The 21,496-nt window shown below is 52.1% G+C and overlaps 2 protein-coding genes across 12 annotated transcripts in view; both read left to right on the top strand.

Annotated features, from left to right (window-relative positions):
- Positions 1-6,901, top strand: part of LOC115892020 (disks large-associated protein 4-like) — a 29,904-nt gene extending 23,003 nt beyond the window's left edge. Inside the window, exons 6-7 of the mRNA XM_030915347.1 lie at positions 6,065-6,630; positions 6,806-6,901. Coding sequence (XP_030771207.1) covers positions 6,065-6,630; positions 6,806-6,901 — 662 coding nt within the window. The remainder of the gene's footprint in view (positions 1-6,064; positions 6,631-6,805) is intronic.
- Positions 6,350-21,496, top strand: part of LOC104680547 (disks large-associated protein 4) — a 73,677-nt gene continuing 58,530 nt past the window's right edge. For 5 of the 11 annotated variants that reach the window (XM_030914578.1, XM_030914580.1, XM_030914579.1 and 2 more), the window contains exon 1: positions 17,654-17,920. Coding sequence is in view for 2 of the 11 variants with exons in the window: in XM_030914576.1 (XP_030770436.1) it covers positions 17,579-17,795 (217 nt within the window). In the remaining 9 variants the exon portion in view is untranslated. The other 6 variants (XM_030914583.1, XM_030914586.1, XM_030914581.1 and 3 more) reach the window with 5 other exon arrangements.

Below are 21,496 nucleotides of genomic sequence, written 5' to 3' on the forward strand. Positions count from 1 at the left end.
TGCTTTGGGAGACCAAGGTGGGAGGATCACTTGAGCCCAGGAGTTCAAGACCAGCCTGGGCAACATAGTGAGAACCTGTCTCTACAAAATAAAAACATTAGCTGGGCATGGTGATCGCAGCTGCTTGGGAGGCTGAGGTGGGATTTGCTTAAGCCTGGGAGGTCGGGCTGCAGTGAGCCATGATCATGCCACTGTACTCCAGCCTGGGTAACAGAATGAGACCCTGTCTTTAAAAAAAGAAAAAAGAGGCGTGGCACAGTGGGTCACACCTGTGATCCCAACACTTTGGGAGGCCAAGGCGGGTGGATCACCTGAGGTCAGGAGTTCGAGACCAGCCTGGCCAACATGGTGAAACCCTGTCTCTGCTAAAAATACAAAAATTAGCTGGGCGTGGTGGCAGGCGCCTATAATCCCAGCTACTCTGGAGGCTGAGGCAGAAGAATCACTTGAACCCAGAAGGCGGAGGTTGCTGTGAGCTGGGATTGCGCCCTTGCACTCCAGCCTGGGCGATAAGAGTGAGACTCCATCTCAAAAAAAAAGAAAGAAAGAAAAGAAAAAGAAAAAAAGAGGCTGGGCGTGGTGGCTCACACTTGTAATCCTAGCACTTTGGGAGGCCGAGGCGGGTGGATCATGTGAGGTCAGGAGTTCGAGACCAGAATGGCCAACATGGCAAAACCCCGTCTCTACTAAAAATACAAAAATTAGCTGGGCACCTATAATCCCAGCTACTCGGGAGGCTGAGGCAGGAGAATCACTTGAACCCGGGAGGCAGAGGTTGCAGTGAGCCGAGATTGCACCATTACACTCCAGCCTGGGTGACAGAGCGAGACTCTGTCTCAAAAAAAAAAAAAAGAAAGAAAGAAAGGGCATTCCTTAAGACACTTAACTGCCATCTGTTGAAAAACTGTCATGTCACACTTTTTATTGGAATAAGGTCCTTTACTTCCATTTGCCAGAAATTTGTCATAATAATTATATAATTAAATTATGTCTGTGTGGTGAATGGCTCCCCCCAGCCCCCGATATGTAGCATCCTTGATCAGTATAAAACTTGTACAACCATATATGGCGAGCCTGCCCAAAATCACTCCCTCCACAGACAAACACCAGCACACACAGGCACATCATCACCACTGCACATCCAGCTACTGTCTCCCTGCAGGGTCACCCCTGCTCAGAAGGCTGCCCCCTTACTCCTCAGCATCTGTTTCCAAGGAGTGAGCAATCAGGTCCTGTCCCCACCCCTAGGGCTGTTCTGAGCCCTCACATTGCTGAGGGGCATGAAGGCTCTGTCCCTCTCACAGAGGCATCTGTGCAGGCTAGTGGGTAGATGTGGGGGAGCGGCAGTTCTGAGGCAGAGAGCCCCTCTCAAGCAGGGCATGGGCAGGGCGAGGAGCTGCCTTCCTGCCCACCCACCCACATGTGCCTGGCCAGTTCCCCACTGCCAGTGCCACTACTGCTGTCCCCTTCTCCCTCCCCCTGTCTGACCCAGATTCCACATTCCAGAAATAGCTCTGGCAGGTGACTGGCAGGCGGGGTCAACTCTAGCTGGGATGGTGGGAGAAGCAGCCGCTGTGGATGCGTGCCCCTCCCCAGCCAAAGGACCTACCTAGAAGGGGGCTTGGGGGTGCCATCACTCCCCAATCTGCCCCCTCCTGCCTCTTCTCTCTCTATGCCTCTGAGAAAAAGGAGAACATCCTCCCTCCTCCTCCCTCCCTCCTCTTACTCTGCCCGTCTCCCTCTCTTTCTTCCAGCTTACCCTCCCTTCCTCTTCCTCTTTCTCCCCCTACCATCTTTGCCTTCTGTCTGTCTCCCTCAGTTCTCTGCTTCTCCCTCCCACCCTCTCTGCCTTCCTTCCCTGTCAGTTTCTCGCCCTCCTCCCCTTCCTCCCTTTCTGTGTCTCTCCCACTCCCTCTGAATCACAGGGAGGCTGTGATGGCAGCCAGGGGCCTGGGCAGGCATGGTGGTGGGCTGCGGGGTATACCCCCATTCCTGCCAGCTGCATTCTCTGCACCTGAGTGTGTGCAAGCACACAGGCACACACTTGGGCTCACTCCCTGACAGTGCCTGTGGCTCTAGGCTGAGCTGGGATGGGCTCCAGGCCTGGGAACCACCCTTGCTCCTTGCTCAGGGACCCTGAGATCTGTGTCACTCTGAGTGGGCTCCTGCCCTTCCCTGGCTTCCCTGGGCCTCAAAGTCTCTATCTGTGTTGTGAGGCCTTGGTTTGGGGACCCACGGGTACCTCCCATCTGTGACAATCCAGTCACCAGCTGCTATGCCTGCCCTGCTTTGTCCCATCTTCCATCCCCCAGCTTCTTCTCTGACTGACTCCCCTCCTACCTCTAACCACGCCCCCACACTCCATATACAGGAGGAGAGATTGATAAAATTGCAGTACACAGTCAACCCTGTCCTCCAACCCTACCCTGGGCCCACCCGTCCCCTTACTCCACCGCAGGCTCTTGTCAGCCCAACCCATCTAGTCCCCACAGTGTCAGGGCTAAGAGGAAACTCAAAGACCATCATGTCCAGAGATTGCAAATGGACTTGAACCACGTGTCATCTCTGATCCCTGGAGCTCAGTTCTGAGATTTGGTTAAGCAAAGAAAGGTGCCACCATCAATTCGCGATGTCTGCTGTAGCCAGAAGAGTTACATACATCTGCAATTCCTGATCTATCCCACTGATCCCAACATGCATGTGCACACACACACACGCACACACATTTACAGATATTTCACAAACATCAGCCTAGAGAAGGTGATTATCTATCAAGGTCAAAGTCACCCAGCGTGTAGGTCAGGGAGATGTTTCCCACCTGGGTGTGCCTGACTTCAAAGCCCTGAGTTCTCCATTGTCCCCTGTGCGTGGGAGCCACCCAGTCCTGGTAAAGAGGTACAAGCATGGGTGATGAAGGTATGCTGCAGGAGTTGCAGGGGAAGTCCTCTAGCAACATGGGCAGGATGGATTAGAGGCTGAGAGGCCACTCACAGGTTGATGCAGTGGTCTAGATAAGTGACAGTGAGGTCAGGACAGGGGCCATAGGGTCAGAGAATAATGGGAGGACCCAGGAGGCCTTCCTAGAGTGAGTAATGAGGAACCAAAATTCCCTACTGCTGGAACAGGCACCTCTCCACAGAGGATGCTGGGCCGAAGGCAGGCTTCCTGTCTGGGGTCCACCAAGCCTGGGACTAGGACGTGCCTGATTAATCGAGTGCCTACTGTGTGCTGAGTATATGGATCCTCACTCTTCCCTGTCCCTGTTTTTGAGACAGTGTCTCACTCTGTCACCCAAATTGGAGTGCCATGGCACGATCACAGCTCACTGCAGCTTTGACCTCCTAAGCCTAAGCAATCCTCCCACTTCAGCTCCCTGAGAAGCTGAGGAACCACAGGCACATGCCACCACACCCAGCTAATTTTTTTTTTTTTTTTTTTGAGACAGAGTCTCGCTCTGTTGCCCAGGCTGGAGTGCAGTGGCTTGATCTCAGCTCACTGCAAGCTCCGCCTCCTGGGTTCACACCATTCTCCTGCCTCAGCCTCCCGAGTAGCTGGGCCTACAGGCGCCCGCCACCGCACCCGGCTAATTTTTTGTATTTTTAGTAGAGACAGGGTTTCATCGTGTTAGCCAGGATGGTCTCAATCTCCTGACCTCGTGATCCGCCCGTCTCAGCCTCCCAAAGTGCTGGTTACAGGTGTGAGCCACCACGCCTGGCCCCAATTTTTAAATTTTTGTAGAGACAGGGTCTCCCTATGTTGCCCAGGCTGGTCTTTTTTAATAATTTATTTTTTTTGAGATGAAGTTTCGCTCTTGTTGCCCAGGCTGGAGTGCAGTGGCACAATCTCAGCTCACCACAACCTCTACCTCCCAGATTCAAACGATTCTCCTGCCTCAGCCTCTCAAGTAGCTGAGATTACAGACATGTGCCTCCACGCCCAGCTAATTTTGTATTTTTAGTAGACAGGGTTTCTCCATATTGGTGAGGCTGGTCTTGAACTCCCAACCTCAGGTGATCTGCCCGCCTTGGCCTCCCAAAGTGCTGGTATTACAGGTGTGAGCCACAGCGCCCGGCCCAGGCTGGTCTTAAACTCCTGGGCTCAAGTGATACTCCCATCTCAGCCTCTTGAAGTGTTGGGATTACAGGTGTGAGCCACCATGCCTGGCCTGAGTCTGCTTTTCTTTTCTTTTTTTCTTTTTTCTTTTTCTTTTCTTTTTCTTTTTGGAACAGAGTCTTGCTCTGTCACCCAGGCTGGAGTGCAGTGGTGTGATCTCAACTCACTGCAACCTCTGCCTCCCAGGTTCAAGCTATTCTCCTGCCTCAGCCTCCCGAATAGTTGGGACTACAGGCACACACCACCATGCCTGGCTGATTTTTGTATTTTTAGTAGAGATGGGGTTTACACCATGTTGGCCAGGCTGGTCTCGAACTCCTGACCTCATGATCCACCCGCCCCGGCCTCCCAAAGTGCTGGGATCACAGGTGTGAGCCACCACACTCGGCCCAGAATCTGCTTTTCAATTGGTGCCCCCAGTGATCTCTATTCAGGGTGTCAATCATGGTCCACAGTTTGAAAAATCTTGCCTTGGTCCAGTTTCTCTCCAGGGAACAGATAGGGCTGGTGATCCCAGAGAGGGAAAGGGACTTGTTCAAGGTCACACAGGGAGTGTGTTATTGAATTTGGGAGGATGGAGATGGAGGTGAAATAATGATATTTCATCCTGTGCTGTATGTGCTGCCTTGGGTCGTCCAGGCCCATAACAAATGTACCTTATTTTTTTCCTAAGTAAATCAACCTTGGCTCACGCCTGTAATCTCAACACTTCGGGAGCCCAAGGTGGGAGGATCGCTTGAGCGAAGGAGTTCAAGACCAGCCTGAGCAATAGTCTTTTATTGTCGCTATAAAAAATAAAAATAACCAACTTAAAGTGAATAGTACAGGCGTAGCATAAGTGACTGAGGATGAAGTAAACTATGACCTTCAAAGTGCTTAGCACAGTGCCTGGATTCAAAATGGTTGGCTAACCCTCAGTTCCATTTATTATTTTTACACCTTAATGCAAAAACCACGACAGTGGTATTGGAAATATTATCATCTTCGCCTGTCCTCAAAATATTTTGATATGTCAAAAATTCTTTTCTCGGCCGGGCGCGGTGGCTCAGGCCTGTAATCCCAGCACTTTGGGAGGCCGAGACGGGCGGATCACGAGGTCAGGAGATCGAGTCCATCCTGGCTAACACGGTGAAACCCCGTCTCTACTAAAAAATACAAAAAACTAGCCGGGCGATGTGGCGGGCGCCTGTAGTCCCAGCTACGTGGGAGGCTGAGGCAGGAGAATGGCGTGAACCCAGGAGGCGGAGCTTGCAGTGAGCTGAGATCCGGCCACTGCACTCCAGCCTGGGCGACAGAGCGAGACTCCATCTCAAAAAAAAAAAAAAAAATTCTTTTTTCCATTTTTTGGAAAATAGATGCGAGAAAGGAAAGGAGTTGCCTAAGTCACCCAGCAAGGCAGGTCATGAACAAGAGTTGGGTCTGCGTCTAGCAGACTTACCATAGGTGCGGCCTGGAGAAGATGAGGCCCACAAGGCAGTGACAGGACCTGGATTCACTGAGGAGAGGGGACTCACGGGCTAGAAGCCAGCAACCGGGAAGGCAAGGAGGCGTGAAGACACCACCTACTGCCAACTGGGCTCGAGCTGGTGGTCACTTTGCCCCCCATAAGATCGTAGGTGTGCTTGTTTTATTTGACGCAGGAGGAATGGAAGGCTCAGGGAGGTTGAATGCGGATGTTGTTCAAAATCACACAGGCCTCCAGAGGCGGAGCCGGGATTGGAACCCAATCTCTAGCACTCTGGGTTAGCAAAGCAAAGGAAGGATGCAGTGGCGAGGACAGCTAGAAACACCTAGGACGCAGAGCAGCCAGGATCGGAGGGCCAATCTGACTATGCAGGGATGAGAGGGCCACCTAGGGCAGCTTCCTCGGAGCCTCAGTTTCCCCCCTTACAGCGAGGTGTCGCCGGGGTGAACTGGTGGGAACTCCCGCCTCGGTCCACCTCCCGCACAGAGCATGCGTCGCGTTCCAGCTGGAACCGGTTTGGCGAGGCGGTTCGAGAGGCGGAGTCCCCCATCCTCGGGCATGCGCATGCCGACGTGGGCGCGCGCTCCTTTCCTGGGCCGGCCGGCCTGGGCGTGGGCCGGACGCGGCGGCCCGCGCGCCTGCGCACCAGCCCGGCTGAGCGCGCCGGGCCACGTGCCAAGGGGGCTGGCGCGCCCCCGCCCGGCCCGGGAGTCCCTGGCGACGCGCGCGCGGCTGACGCGGGGGGCGGGGCGGGGCGGGGCAGGCGCGGGTCTTTAACCCGGAGGCCCCGCCCCTCGGGCGTACAAAACCGGAGCCTCGGGCCGGGCTGCGTGAGGGAGGAGGGTGAGTGCCCGCCGCTGGCCGCAGCTGCCGCCAGTCCGTCCGTCACTCCGTCCGTCTGTCCGGTCCACGTCGTCGCTGCCGCCTCCTCAGCCCGGACGCCCGGGGCCCGCCCAGCGCCGCCCGGAGCAGCCGCGGCCCCGCGAGGAGACGGGCGCCGCCCCCGCCCGGCCCGTCCCGGCCCTGCCCCGCCCCCGCCCTCCTGCCCGTCTGTCCGTTCGTCCGTCCGTCCGCCCGCGCTTCCGTCCTTCTGTCCAGCCGCTAGTCCTCCGGCCCGTGTCCCCGCTCCGCCCGCTTTGTCTCTCCCCGGCTTGCTGTCTCTTTGTCTCTGCCCTCGCGCTCCCCCGCAGCCCCTCCCTCGCTCCCCATCTCCGGTCCCCTTCTCAGAGCGCTCTTCAGCCCTCAGAGCCGCCCTTTCTGGGCGACCCCATTCTTCGGGACTTCCCCTCAGAGCGCCCCGAGATCTTTTGGGGCTCCCCTTGAGAACACCTTCCACTCTCCCCAAGGGCTCCCCGTGAGCTTCTTGCACATCCTTTGGGGGTTCTCCTGCACCCCACATCGCTGGGGTCTCGCCTCCTCTGAGCCCCCATTCCCCCTGGGCTTTCCCTCTTCTGGGTGTTCCGCATATCCACTGGGAGCTCCTAAGTCCCTTGGGGTCTTTCTCCTTGGGGCCCCCCATATGTCCTCAGCTCCCTGACTTCAGGAGCCCGTCTCTGCTTTCCCCTGGTTTGTCGCCTGTCGCTGTCTCTCCTTGTTCTCTCTCAGGTCTCCGAGCACCCCCACTTCTTGGGATCGGGGTCCCCTGCTTTGCTCTCCCTGCCCCTCTGTGCCGCCACATCTGTTTCGGTGGTCTCGCCACTCTGTGTCTCTTGCGCTGAAGGTCCCCCTTTGAGCCTGCTTCTTTGCTTGGGGCCCTTGGTCCCCCCCTTGCTTTTTCTGCCCCAGCCCCCTGTCTCCCCTTCTCTCTGCTCCCTGTCTCCCTCTCCCTTTTTCTATCTTTGCCGGGTCTCTGGGTCTCTGACCCCCATCCGGCCCTCATGGCTTTGTGTCTGGAGCTCTTGAAGCAATGTGAGTGGTGGGGTGTCCGGGTCGGGCCGGAGTTGGCCCGCAGGCTGGCCGCGGCCGAGGCTCCATGGGGTTGGCGCTGGGGCAAGGGCTGGCGCTGGGGCAAGGGGGCTCTGGGGCCTCCCACAAAGGGTGGGGGGAAGGAGGGAGGGGCCAGGCTGTCTGGCGGAGGAGGGAGTGGGGGGCCTTCCTGCTCTGAGGCTTCTGCTTTAGTTGCTTGAGTGTGTGGAGGGCACCACGGGCTGGGCATCCCTGCCCACTTGGCCCCGCATGGCCTGGCACTTTGTGATCGCTTGTGGGCAGGCCGGGCTATTTTGGAGTCAGCAGGATGTGATATCATTTGGACGTTTATTTAGCCCCGGCTGGGTGTGGGGGCTGCGTTCTTGCCAGCTTGAGTAATGAAATTTCGCAGGGGGGCTTTGGGGGGATGGTCAGCCTCCTAGGCAGCTGGGTTGTGGGGTTCATGGCCAGAACTTTGCAGAACACCAGAGTGGGCAAGTGAACAAAGGTCTGTGCTGCCTGGATCTTGCTGAGACTCGACTCAGGATGAGCAGGGAGAGGACTTCTTAATCTGACCACCCAGAGGATTGGCTTTGGCAGTCTAACCTCTGGGGCCTTGGTTCTGCCAGGTTCAAGTTGTGTAATCTGAGTGAGACCCTTGTCCTCTCGAAGTGTCAGTTTCCCCATCTGTAAAAAGTGGATGATTGTGCTGGCCTCACAGGGTTGTCATGACGATCAAATGAAACATCTGTAGACATGCTTTGTGAACTGTCAGCTTGTCTTTAAAGAGCCCGGTCGAGGGAGAGGAGCTTGCCCAAGGGTAAACAGCTGGCTCGCTCCTGCCAGAGCTGGGACAGGGATCCAGGCCTAGGATACTACAGTCCAAGGCTCTTTAACCTCCTCCCCACTGCCTCCTAGTTATTCGGGAATGCACCTGCCCTTCCAATAGAACAGGGAGACGGCTGTTTCTTAATTCAGGCCCCAATCCTGCTTGCTCTTTGTTAGTCCGTTTGTAAAGATAGGTGGGTGTGTCCATCGGGATGTCTGTGCTGGGGGACAGTTGGATTTTCCATGTTCCATCCCATTGTTGTTTAAGGGTGGGCCCTGCTTGGACAGTGGCACTTGGAATAAAGTCACTTTGTAGTTGTGAGCCTTGGCTGCTTTTCCTGCTTCCCCTGCAGAGGAGGGGAACAAAGGCCTCAGCTGAGAGAGGCTCTGCAGAGAGCTGGGGTTTTCTGTCAAGGAGCTTAGGATGTTCTAGAACTTTGGTGCAGGGAATGAGATCAGCTGTTCAAGCGCCTTGTCTTACAGATGAAGAGATGAGGCCAAAAGGACCAAGGACCCACAGAGGGTTGAGCCAGGACTTCTGGGTCCTGTCCCATGGCACTGCCTCTGAAGAAGTCACTGTCATGCTGTTATCACCTGCCCCTGGTGTATAATGACAATCTCTAACATCCTTTGACCTTTTTACTGTGTGCCCTGTGCTTGGTGCTTTACTTCAGCTACTTGCAGTGGGAAAGAAGAAGGGCTTGGTCCCTGGCCTGGAAGTGAGGGGTGCAGGATCCCAGTCCCCACATCTCACCCACTTTTAGGGATGTCACTTTCCTTTGGGCTTCAGCTTCCTAATCCATAAAATGGTAATAACATTCCTTATCCTAAGACTGATTCTGAAATCATGGAATCCCTCAAGAATTGTGTGAGCAGCAGCTCACTCCTGTAATCCCAGCACTTTGGGAGGCCAAGGCAGGTGGGTCACTTGACCTCAGGAGTTCGAGACCAGCTTGGGCAACAGGGCAAAACCCTGTTGCTCCAAAAAATACAAAAATTAGCTGGGTGTGGTGGCATGCACTTGTAAACCCAGCTACTTGGAGGAGGCTGAGGCAGGAGGATAGCTTGAATCCAGGTCAGGAGGTTGAGACTGCAGTGAGCTGAGATCATGCCACCGCACTCCAACCTGGGTAACAAAATGAGATCCTGTCGACCGGGCGCAGTGACTCACGCCTGTAATCCCAACACTTTGGGAGGCTGAGGCAGGCGGATCACTGGAGGTCAGGAGTTCGACATCAGCCTGACCAACATGGTGAAACCCCGCCTCTACTAAAAATACAAAAATTAGCCGGGCGTGGTGGCACACACCTGTAATCCCAGCTACTTGGGAGGCTGATGCAGGAGAATCATTTGAACCTGGGAAGCGAAGGTTGCAGTGAGCTGAGATCGGGCCATTGCACTCCAGCATGGGTGACAAAAGCAAAACTCTGTCTCAAAAAAAAAAAAAAAAAAAACTGTTCCGGAGAGTAGAAACTCTGGGTTTCAGAACCACAAACGCCTGATTTTAATCAGTCTCCATCATTCACTGCATTTGTAATCTTGGGCAAATTATTTCTTTGAGCTTCAGTTTTCTTATCTGGACTCAAGATTTATACCACAGGATTATGATGAGGATTAAATGAGGTTATGTATTTTTTTAAATCTGGTGCACAGTAGGCACTTAATGAATGTGAACTTTCCCTTCCCAAAAACATCTGGGTGACTTTTCTCTTTGTAGGAACTAGACAGAAGCCCAGTCTCTCCCTCCCCCCACGCCCTGTGGTTGGGGTTCAGGCAACTAGGAAAGCACCTGTGACTATTTTAATAGTAATAAGAGTGATCTTCTCATCTCTCCCAGGCTGTGTGAGGCATTGTGTAATCAGCCAGGCCCTTTCCCGACCATTGTTCGCCACCAACAGGCCTGGAAGTCAGAAGCCAGTGGAGTTCTCCCTGTTTCACAGGTGAATGAAAAATAGGGGGCCCAGAGAGAGACAAGGACCTGCTCAGGGGCCCACAGCCACAGCAGTGTCAGGCAGGCTTGGAGCCCCGGCCTCTTCTCCACAGCCAACAGATTTATGGCTTCTGCCTGTTAGCGTACCCCCTCAGGCCGCCTTCCCTGGGTCTGTTCCCGTCTGTTCTGGGAGGGGGGTTTTCTTGACATTTCCCCAGTCTCTGAGCTCATCTTGAATTTAAAAGGAGGCTATCTGGAGGCTGGGTGGGGACTGAGTCACCACCTCCCCTGGCTTTCTCATCCTGAGCAGCTACCAGACACACCCAGAGGACCACTGCTGGAGACTTGCGGGTTGTAAACGCCACACAGGCTTTCTTTCCAGAAGCTCAGATGGGCTCTTGGGGGCAAGCTGCAGTTGTGGTTCCGTATGTATTTCTTCCTTCCCCTAGCCACTTTGAGAAGTTGTTGCCTGTCCTTTCCTGCTTCAGCCTTTATTAATGCTGTCGTCTTCTCCTATAGTGCCCTCTCTTCCCCTAGAGGCCCACACTGTCAAATGCCACCTTCCCCAGGAAGTCTCTCCTTGCTGACTCTGGAGTCCCACCAGGACTCCTGAGTATGCTTAAGGTATGACCTTGGCAGATCACGTCACCTTTCTGTGCCTCAGTTTCCTCATACATAAAATTCAGGTTTCTTGTCTTTATAAAGCTCCATCCCTAGACACAATCATTTGGCAGATCTGGGGGCAGGAATCAAACGCCCCTAGGTTTTTAAACCAGCCCTCTAGAGGATGCTGGTGCTGAGAGCCTGTCAGCTATGACCTGGGAAAAGCTGAACTGAGAGGATTCTGGGTTTGTATGACAGCCTGGCTTGTTGCTGTGTGACCTTGGATTAGTCACCTTTCTGTGCCTCAGTTTTCCCTGTCAGATTGGGATGGAAATGAGAACTCATGTAGTAAAAGCCCCTCAAGAAATGGCAGTCATTACCATCATCAGCTTTGTTTTGTGTGGGGGTTGGTGGTTTTCAGAAGTAAATCACCCTTCCCCTACTTGGTCCTGGCAGCAGGCACTGTCAAGTCAGACTGGGCCAGGGTGTGGGCTGTGGAATTGAACAAATTGAACACCTGAGCAGGGATGAAATCTAGTCCTTACAGGAATGTAATGAGGTTGATGAAGTGTGTGGTGTAAATCTCTCTCAGGTTCCCAGATTTCCCAGACCTAACCGTGGCTGCCTTTCCTCACTCAACCTGTGCTGGAATCAGCTGTGTTAATAGACAGACCCACCCATTCTTAGAAACCAAGGCTACCTTAAATACAAGCCACATTCTAGAGCTAAAACATGGCTGTTGTTCCACAGCACGGAAGCGGGCCCAGGGACGGGGAGGGATGCCTAGGATCCCAGAGCAAGACTAGAGCCACAGCTCTGCCTCCTTGCCCCGGGCTCCCTCGTCTCTGTACATCGCTGGCCTAGATCCCCAGGTGGAGAACTGGAGCCCTGAGGTCTGGTTTGGCCAGTGAACAGTTTCCTCACAGGACAGGAGCAAGAGAAGTGGTCCCTAGTGGTCAAAGCAAACTCGTCCTGGAGCTGAATGAGGCTTGGATAACTCCTCCTTCTCTGGGCCCTGCTTTCCTAGCCTTGGGCCAGGCTCTGAGAGGATGGGGATTCATAGACAGACAAGGCCTCTCTGCCCTGAGGAACTTATGGTTTGACAAGAAGACAAGCCTGCAATTATGAGAGACTGTGTGACAGTCTGTAATTAAGTGTCTGCTGAGGAAAAGCATTGTCTGAGAAAGAAGAAGTAAGCATGAGCCAGAGGAAACAAGAGCCCTTTGAGGGAGGCTGGATTTGCAGAGGCAGAGGGTGGTGCTGACATTCCAGGGAGGTGGAGGTGGCAGAGGGCATAGCTGGATAAGTTTGCATTTAGGGAAACAGCGAGTGTGCTAGTTTTGCTGAGGCATCAGAGCTCTGGCTGGAAAATCTGGGTGAAGCCAGAAGGTTGTAGGCAGTGTTAAACAGCTGAAAAACAGAGGCACCGGGGAGCTATGGAAGGTTTTAGAGCAGAGGTAGCACAACTGGAGGACTTCTTCCAGAAGATGAATCAGGCTGGATAAATTGGAATGAATAAAAATGACAACAGGGAGGAGGCTTTGCAGGAGTCCAGATGACACAAGAGGGTGAGGTTTGGGTGGGGCCCGTGGGAGTAGGAAGAGCCAGTTGGGGTAGCAGAGAATGCTTGTGTTCCCTTAGGAAAGCCTGGCCATCACCCTGATGGGCCAGAAGGGAAAATGTTGGGTGTTGCTGGTTTGGGGCAGGACGTAGCAGTCTGAGCACATTTCTTGTGCACCTGCTGTTTGCCTGGCTCTGCAAACAGGGGCTCCACAAAGGGGCTCATGAAATCTGTACAATAAGCCAGAGGCAGTGGACTTACCATCCCTGTTTTGCAGATAAGGAAAAGGTAGCTCAGACCCAAGGCCGATTGTCTCCAAACCGTGGCTCTTCCCACAGCTCAGCTCTGCTTCTTGGAAAGGGAACTCCTGCTTTTAGGGTCCAAGGGAGCTGAGACTTCTTGTCCTTTAATTAGGAGTAAGCACATTTATCCTAAAAGCCCACAAATCCTGCTTTCTAAGGATCCTGAAGGTCAGGGTGCCAGTTTAGAATTCCTTCAAGGTGGAAGAGTCAGAGGAACTAGGGACCCTCACACCAGCAGTTTTACATACTGGACTGTGAGAAGCTTCTGGAGTTGTGCCGTGTGTATGTCCAGCGCAATATTAGGCATGTCCACCACTGAGCCTGTTGGAATTCTCAGCTAACCCCCACCAGAGAGGGGCCCAGCCACAGTAATCAGTCACCCACAAAGGCAGGAAGGGACTTGTCTCCAAGGTGCCTTGCACAGGAGAGCCAAGTGACGGAGCCTAGGACCCATTTCTCAGGCTGCAGCCAGGAATCTCCAGTGGACAGAGGGAAAGGGAAGGGGACTAGTGCTTACAGAGTGGCTACCATGGGAGGCAGCAATGGTTGGTCCCAGTGTACAGCCAGGAGATTGATGGCTTGGCTGGGGTCTCCCAGCCAGTCATTCTCCTCTGTGTGCAGCCCATACTCCTCTGAACACAAACTTGGTCATGAGGCAGAGCAACCACATGGCAGGCACAGCTTCCAGGCGCCCCTCACCCCGCTGCTCCCTTGCCTCCAGCAGTCCCCAGCATCTATATGCCAGTTTGCTTTGGCAGATACTCTGAGCCCAGCGGTATGCAGGTTACAGTTGTAACTGTAACCATGTTCTTCATACCAAAATCTGGACAAAGGTTTTCAGGAGAGATTTTTGTGCTCCTTTGGAACAGAGATGGCCTGAGAAATGCTATTTGGACTTTGGAACAGTGGACTAGAGTGACGTATGCCATCCCTTTCCATTGTAGTAATTCATTTGATGACCATCTAGAGCCAGGTGCTTTCTCGTAAATTTGCTCATTCTCGCGTATATTCATTCTTTTTGTTTTGTTTTCAGCACGTTGGTTCTGGATCTTTAATATTTGTTTAGCCTGTTTTGATTTGCAGAGTACTTTTATATACATTATCTCCGTAGATCTTTATCCAGCTTTGGGAAGTATTACTATTCTTGTCATCCTTGTTTTTCAGAAGAGGAAACTGAGGTTCACTGGTAGAAAGAGGCTTGACCAAGGTCACTGTAGCTGAGCTACTTATTCAATAAATATTTATTAAGTGCTGCTCTGTGCCCGGCAGTGAGCTGGCCCTGGGGAAACACTGACAGTCAGAGCTGCCTTAGAGACTTAGTTTCTGACCTCCCAGAGTCTGCAGCAGCAGCAGCACTGAGATCTAGCCAGGATCCACCACCAGGCTCCTAACCTGCATCCTGGGCCCTCTCCACTTCAGGTCCCTGTAGTTTGGGCCTGTGGCTTAGGTCTAGACTGTTGCAGCCTGTAAGCCCTCAGCCTGGAGCATCATGGTGTAAAGCAAGCCAAGGCATAAGTCTCTGCAAACCGAACTTCCAAAGTAACAAAAGAGGCCAGGCATGGTGTCTCATGCCTGTAATCCCAGCACTTTGAGAGGCTGAGGTGGGTGGATCACCTGAGGTCAGGAATTTGAGAGCGGCCTGGCCAACATGGCAAAACCCCATCTCTACTAAAAATACAAAAATTAGCCAAGCGTGGTGGTACATGCCTGTAATCCCAGCTACTTGGGAGGCTGAGGCGGGAGAATCGCTTGAACCCGGGAGGTGGCGGTTGCAATGAGTCGAGATCACACCATTGCACTCCAGCCTGGGCAACAGAGCAAGACTCTGTCTCAAAAAAAAAAAAAGTAACAAAAGAGGTCTTCAGTAATGGCTTAATTATTAACAGGGTGAAGAAGGGCCTCTCAGCAGAAGGCCATCTGCTCCTTCTCCCTGGGGGGATGTCGCCCAAGGGCTGCTTTACCTAAGATCCTGGTGTGAATGTTCTGGAGCCTCCAAATATTTAATTATACTCTGTACAGGTGTGGAGCTCTGTGGCCATGTGCTGAGCTGGGGACCCACCCCACCACCTTTAATATTAAATGAGATGAAATAAAGTAAGGTCCTAGGATAGCAGGTCTGGAAAGGACTCTGGCCCAGCCCCTTTCTTTCCCATGAGTAGGAACCAAACCTCGGAGGGAAGGGACTTGCCAGGATCCCATATTGAAAGACATTCCTTCCCCTTCCCTTCCCTTATCAGTTTCACTTAATTTCCCCAGTCCTTCCTGATAGGAACTCTCATCCCAGCTGTACCTGTTCAACATTCAAAGCCTTCTTCAAATCTTTCCTATGCCTTAAAGTCAAGTTTTCCCTCAGTCTTCCCTGACACTCTCCTCCACGCCCCAGAGCCCCACAGTGTCCAGTCTGTCTCAGTCTACTTTCAGAGGCTGACTGCCTGTTCTACAAGACTAGACCAGCAGCCCTTGAGGAGACATTTCAAAATCTGGGTGCCTGGGTCCTGCCTCCCCTCCCAACCCAGGGAGTCTGATGCCTGAGATCTAGGAAAAGTCATCTCTGGATACATTTTGCTGGAGGGTTTTTTTTGTGTGTAAAAGTTATAATTTTACTGGAAAAGCAATACTTGTATGTTGGTTAAAAAAAAAATTCAAACTTGGTTAAAAAAAAAAAACAATGAAAAATTAGTCCCTGTCCTACCCAGACACCTGATCACTGTGACCGGTCTTGAGGTTTCCTTGTAGAAATACTCAGCATCCACGTGCAGCTATTGTCAGTAACATCCCTTTTTATTACTTATCAGTAGCGTATTCTCTCTCTGCTTTTCTATACCTTGCATTTTTCATGTAAGTCTCTGTTGCAGGTTATTCTTGGTGGGCACATACAGGTTCGTGGCCACCTTTGCTCCTGAGCTTGGCTTTCCATTGACCCGTAGACCACCAGTTGTTTGTCCTCTACTCAAGGATGTTTAGCTTGTTCTCAGGCTTGCTGCTGTAAACAGTGCTGCAGTAAACACCCTTTCCTATGTGTCTCCATGCACGAGTGCATGTGTAGCTGTTGGAGCCATTCCTGCACACGGAATTGCTCTTTCCAAGAGTCTGTGCACTTAAAATTTTGTCATATATTTTTTAATTGCCTTCTTTTTCATTCTGAAAATGTGTATATTTTAAAAGGCACCCCGCCTTCACCCCCAGATTCAAATTTGTTTCTTCCATGAGCTCCTCTTGTGCTGTACCTGCTTGGCAACGGCGGCGCCAGTGAGCTCATTCAAATATTTACTGACCTTACCAGTCATGGTGGCTCACGCCTGTAATCCCAGCACTTTGGGAGGCTAAGGCAGGCAGATCACAAGGTCAGGAGTTCGAGACCAGCCTGGCCAATATGGTGAAACCCCGTCTCTACTAAAAATACAAAAATCAGCCGGGCATGGTGGTAGGTGTCTGCAGTCCCAGATACTCAGGAGGCTGAGGCAGGAGAATCACTTGAACCCAGGAGGCGGAGGTTTCAATGAGCTGAGATTGTGCCACTGCACTCCAGGCTGGGTGACAGAGCAAGACTCCGTCTCCAAAAATAAATAAATAAAATCCTCCTGAATCCCAGTGCTGGCTTGACAGCTATACCCCGCCCTTCACTGAACCTATTTTCCTCTTCTAAATGGTTGGGAGACTCATTCCTGCCTTTCTCATGTTCCTGGGCTGTTTGGTAAACCAGCCAGTGGGAAGATGTCGTGAAATGTGTTACAGTGGTCTTAGAGTGGGCATGCCAGGGTCAGCAGAGATTCTGAAGTCTAGACCAGCTCCCCGGTGAGCCATTGTCAGTCCTAGCAGATGGCCAGGTCAGCCCTCTGGGTAGAAATTTTAGGACAGCTAGTGGTAGGTGTCTCCTCTTGCTGTGCTGAGATAGGGTCAAGATCACACTCAGGGTTTTGTTGAAAGAACATATAAGATGAGGGGGAAAAAAAAAAAAAGATCATACTTAGGGGCTTTCTGAATTTGCTCTGCCCTAGGTTGCTGGGACCTCTAGGACCTGTGCAGACTAAAGGAACTCAGTTGGTAGATCCAAGAGAGGTGGTCAGGGAGACCAGGAGCATGTTTGCACTGCCAGCAGGCTTTTGCCTCCTCCCCCAAGCCAACAGGATGGCCCAAAAAAGCGCCCCCCCCCCCCCCCAGCGGATCATCTTAGCAGCTCCTATTTTAGCTCCAGTGGCAGCAGGGATGAGGAAGGAGAAGTTCTATCATTTTTTTTCTAGTTTAAAGTGACATTTAAAATCACCAGCCTAGGGGCCAGGCGTGGTGGCTCATGCCTGTTATCCCTGCACTTTGGGAAGCCAAGACGGGTGGATCACTTGAACTCAGGAGTTCAAGACCAGCCTGGGCAACGTAGTGAAACCCCATCTCTATAAAAAATACAAAAAGTAGCTGGGTGTGGTGGTGCACACCTGTACTCTTAGCTACTTGTGGGGCTGAGGCGAAAGGATTGCTTGAGCCCAGGAGGTCAAGGCTGCAGTGAGCTGTTTGTGCCACTGCACTCCAGCCTGGGTGACAAAACAAGACCCTGTCTCAAAAAAAAAAAAAAAAAATTACTATCTCAGGTCCTCCCTCTTATTTTATCAGCGGGAAAACTGCAGCCTGGAGAAGTTGAGGGTCTCCTCCCAAGTCTCCCACTGAACTTGACAGGTCTCAGCTCACTTCTGCTCAGATTAGAAGCCAGGCATTTGACTCTCCTAGTCCTTAACTCTCAACATCTTTCCCAAATCGTTTCAGTTTCACTTAGGGGTTAAAAACCAAAGTGAAAGAAAAACAGCAAAGCAGGAAGCAGCCGCTTCAGACCCGGTCCAGGCTGAGGGGAGGCTCTGAGGGACCCAGGCCCTGGTGGCCTCATGAGGAGGGGAGCAGGCCTTTTCCCTACCCACTCCCACCCTTGCTCTGGGAGCCTGACTGGGGCAGGGACTGGGTGGGGCCCTGCAGGGAGAGGCACCAGGCTACAGACAGACAGTGGCGTCCTGGCCTGGCCCACTGCTGTCTGGGAGACAGCCAGTAGGACGGGTTCCCTGGGGAAGTCAGCCCCATGGAGGTGTGGTCCCAGCCGGGTTCCAGGTAGGCCTTTTAAACTCCGTCCTTCCGGGGCAGAGCTGAGCTGGAGCTGGGCCTCTGTCAGCTTGGGAAAGAAGCCCTGGCTTCCCAAACCCAGCTTTCACAAGAGCATTTCACTCTCCCTGAAGGTAAGAGCCAGCGCCCTGTCTTTACCATGAAAACTCTTAAACTTTTGGTCACTGTGGGCACTTACCTCCTATAGTTTCTTTTTGGGACCAAGATGACCTGAAAGCCCAAGGATGGGGGAGCTGGAACTGCTGGCTTCTCACCTCTTTATGTCACTGAGTTGATGGGTGGCCTCAGGCAAGACCCTTCCCTTCTCTGGCCTGCAGATTCCTCCTTTGTTTATCAGCAGGAGGGAGCTCCTTCTGTCTCTGCTATTAAGTTGAATTTGGTTCCTGGAAGCTGGTGAGAGAGTATCGTAACACCCATTTTGGTTGGCCTGTGTATTTCAGATATTAACTGTTACCTGATTAGCTGGGGTCTCAAGTTCCTATTTCCTATGCTTTTACTAAGGAAATTCTCAGACTTATCAATGCAAATGTATCAATTTTGTCGCTAGACCAAATATGATTTTTTTGAAATAGAGATATCCCACTATGCCACCCAGGCTGGTCTCAAACTTCTGGGCCCAAGCAATCTGCCTGCCTTGGCCTCCCAAAGTGCTAGGATTACAGGTGTGAGCTACCATGCCTGGCCAGCAAATATGATTTTTATGTACCTCTCTTCTCCTTTGCACAGTCACAGGGTCCGTAAGTACAGAGCTGGAGTCCAGTCTCTAAGGGCACCCACTGAGCATACAGTAGGTGATCAGGAAATCCACACCTCAAAGGTCATATGTACCCATAGTTAAGAGCATCTCTGTGGAGTTGGGCTGCTGGAATTCAGTTCTTGGGCTGCTAGTTAGAGCCATGAGACCTTGGACAAGGCACTTAACCTCTCTGGGCTTATTTCTTCACCTGCAAAATAGAGATGCTAATAATACCTGATTGTAGTCCAGCATGAGGACAAGAGAAATGTGTGCACAGCACTAAGCACAGTGCCTAGTACAGGGGAAGCATTTAAAAAGTAATAGCTGCTGCTGTTACTGATATCCAGGGGGAAAGAGAAGACTTGAAATAGGCAAAAACTGTCCATGTCCCATGCCTGGAAAGATGTAGATAGATTGGGTGGGCTGCTTGGAGTGGAGTCAGTTATTTGATGGCTGTTTGTCAAGTGCAGGGCTCTCACGGGGGAGAGTGGCCTGGGTAGGGGAGAGGCGAATGCCCTGAGTGAGGGAAGGGGAAGAAGGGCAGGCTGTCTAGGGTTCAGGACACCCAAGATCACGCTGGAGAATCTACCCAGGGCTGTCAGAATCTGCCAGGTATGTGGAGCTAGAGTTTTGTCTGCAGGATCATCACTCCTTCTGGGCAGTTTCCTACTGGGGACTGTAATGAGGACCTGTTACTGACTGCGGAGAATAGGTTTGATAGTTCTAGCCTCTCCTGAAACTTTCTTGCTTTCCCACGCTTCCTGATGTGGCTGTTGCCCTGCACAGGGGTGCAGTAATAGGAGTTGTCTGCCTGCCTGTGGAGTGCAGACCAAGGTCGGGTGGGGAAGAGGGGCCTTGTCTGATATCACCCAGTAAAGGTAGGGCTGCCACCGTTGCTGCTTTCCCAGCAGTTTCTTTAAGAGAGGCACATGCAGCAATGTGTGGGAATGGTGGGGGGTGGAGGGCAGGGATTGGGCTCCTCCCTCCTTCCCACCCCACCTCCACTTCTCTTTCCAAACAATCAGCCATTCATTTACTTGAGTGCCAAGTGCTGTGCCAGGAGCCAGGGAGAGACTAGGGAACAAGATTGACTTCCCTCCAGCTTGGAGTCCCCACCCAAGCAGGTAACAAATAATCAAGATACTATCTCATCTGTTTGTGATGAGAGCCCTAAAAGAAACAAATAGGTGCTGAGAGATTGGGGAAGGCATCTCAGAGAAGGTGACTAGGGGATGGGAAGGAGGCAGTCAGGGGCTGACTGGGACGTGTCACTACCCTAAGGTGGGGGTATCTTGAGGGAACAGGAGAGGTAGGGGTTACATCTGGAGCAGTCTCAAGGTCAGGCAGGACCCTGGGGATCTTGGTGAACCTAAAGAGGTGTGATAATGAATGTACTACAAGTGAATATGTTTCTTCCCTTCTCTTTCTTTCTTTTTTTTGAGCGTTTGAGATGGAGTCCTGCTCTGTTGCCCAGGCTGGAATGTAGTGGCATGATCTCGGCTCACTGCAACCTTGCCTGCCGGGTTCAAGTGATTCCCCTGCCTCAGCCTCCTGGGATTACGGTGCCTGCTACCATGCCTGGCTAATTTTTGTATTTTTAGTAGAGACGGGGTTTCACCCTGTTGGCCAGGCTGGTCTCGAACTCCTGACCTCGTGATCTGCCCGCCTCGGCCTCCTAAAGTGCTGGGATTACAGGCGTGAGCCACTGCGTCTGGCTCTCCATACAATCTCTTACCCAATTCCTATCCAAGATTCTATGATACACATCCATTACTGCCTTTGTACACCTCTGATCTTTATTTTCTATTTGAATTATTTTTCTTTTATTTACATTTGCTGAATTTCAGTAAATAGATTGTACGCAGATTATTAATCAGCCCTTGCTCACAAATACAGTTAAATCAGAAAATTTTAAAAAATGCTTAGTTTTAAATATTTTATTTGTGACTTTTAGGTTTGGAATGGCATGCACCACCTTGCCCGGCTAAAATCAAAGCAGTTTGATAACTGCTGGGGCTCATTCTTCAGTGGGCCACTCACTCGTCCATTTTTAACACTGTGTTAATGACCATCTTAACCTTTTTTTTTTGTCTTGTTTTGAGACAGAGTCTCACTCTGTCGCCCAGGCTAGAGTGCAGTGGTGCAATCTCGGCTCACTGCAACCTTCGCCTCCTGGGTTCAAGCATTTCTCGTGCCTCAGCCTCCCAAGTAGCTGGGATTACAGGCACCCGCCACCACACCCGATTAATTTTTGTATTTTTATTTTTTTATTTTTTTATTTTTTGAGATGGAGTCTCGCTCTGTCGCCCAGGCTGGAGTGCAATGGCCAGATCTCAGCTCACTGCAAGCTCCGCCTCCCGGGTTCACGCCATTCTCCTGCCTCAGCCTCCTGAGTAGCTGGGACTACAGGCGCCCGCCACCTCGCCCGGCTAGTTTTTTGTCTTTTTTAGTAGAGACGGGGTTTCACCGTGTTAGGCAGGATGGTTTCGATCTCCTGACCTCGTGATCTGCCCGTCTCGGCCTCCCAAAGTGCTGGGATTACAGGCTTGAGCCACCGCGCCCAGCCGATTTTTGTATTTTTAGTAGAGACGGGGTTTCACCATGTTGGCCAGGCTGGTCTCAAACTCCTGACCTCAGGTGATCCACCCGCCTCAGCCTCCCAAAGTGTTGGGATTACAGGCATGAGCCACCACACCCAGCCCTCACTAGCCCATTTTAAGGAGATGTATTTGAAGGGCAGCTGAGGGGAATGCTCTGAATAATTAACTCTTACGGTAGTGATTAATTCTCCAAGTTTTTTTTCTTTTTTCTTTTTTTTTTTTTTGAGACAGAGTCTCTGTCCCCCAGCTTGGAGTACAGTGGCGCGATTTCAGCTCCTTGCAACCTCCTCCTCCCGGATTCAAGCCTCCCAGGTAGCTGGAATTACAAGCACCTGCCACCACACCAGGCTAAT

The sequence above is a fragment of the Rhinopithecus roxellana genome, chromosome 13 (assembly GCF_007565055.1).
Source record: "Rhinopithecus roxellana isolate Shanxi Qingling chromosome 13, ASM756505v1, whole genome shotgun sequence".
NCBI lineage: Eukaryota > Metazoa > Chordata > Mammalia > Primates > Cercopithecidae > Rhinopithecus > Rhinopithecus roxellana.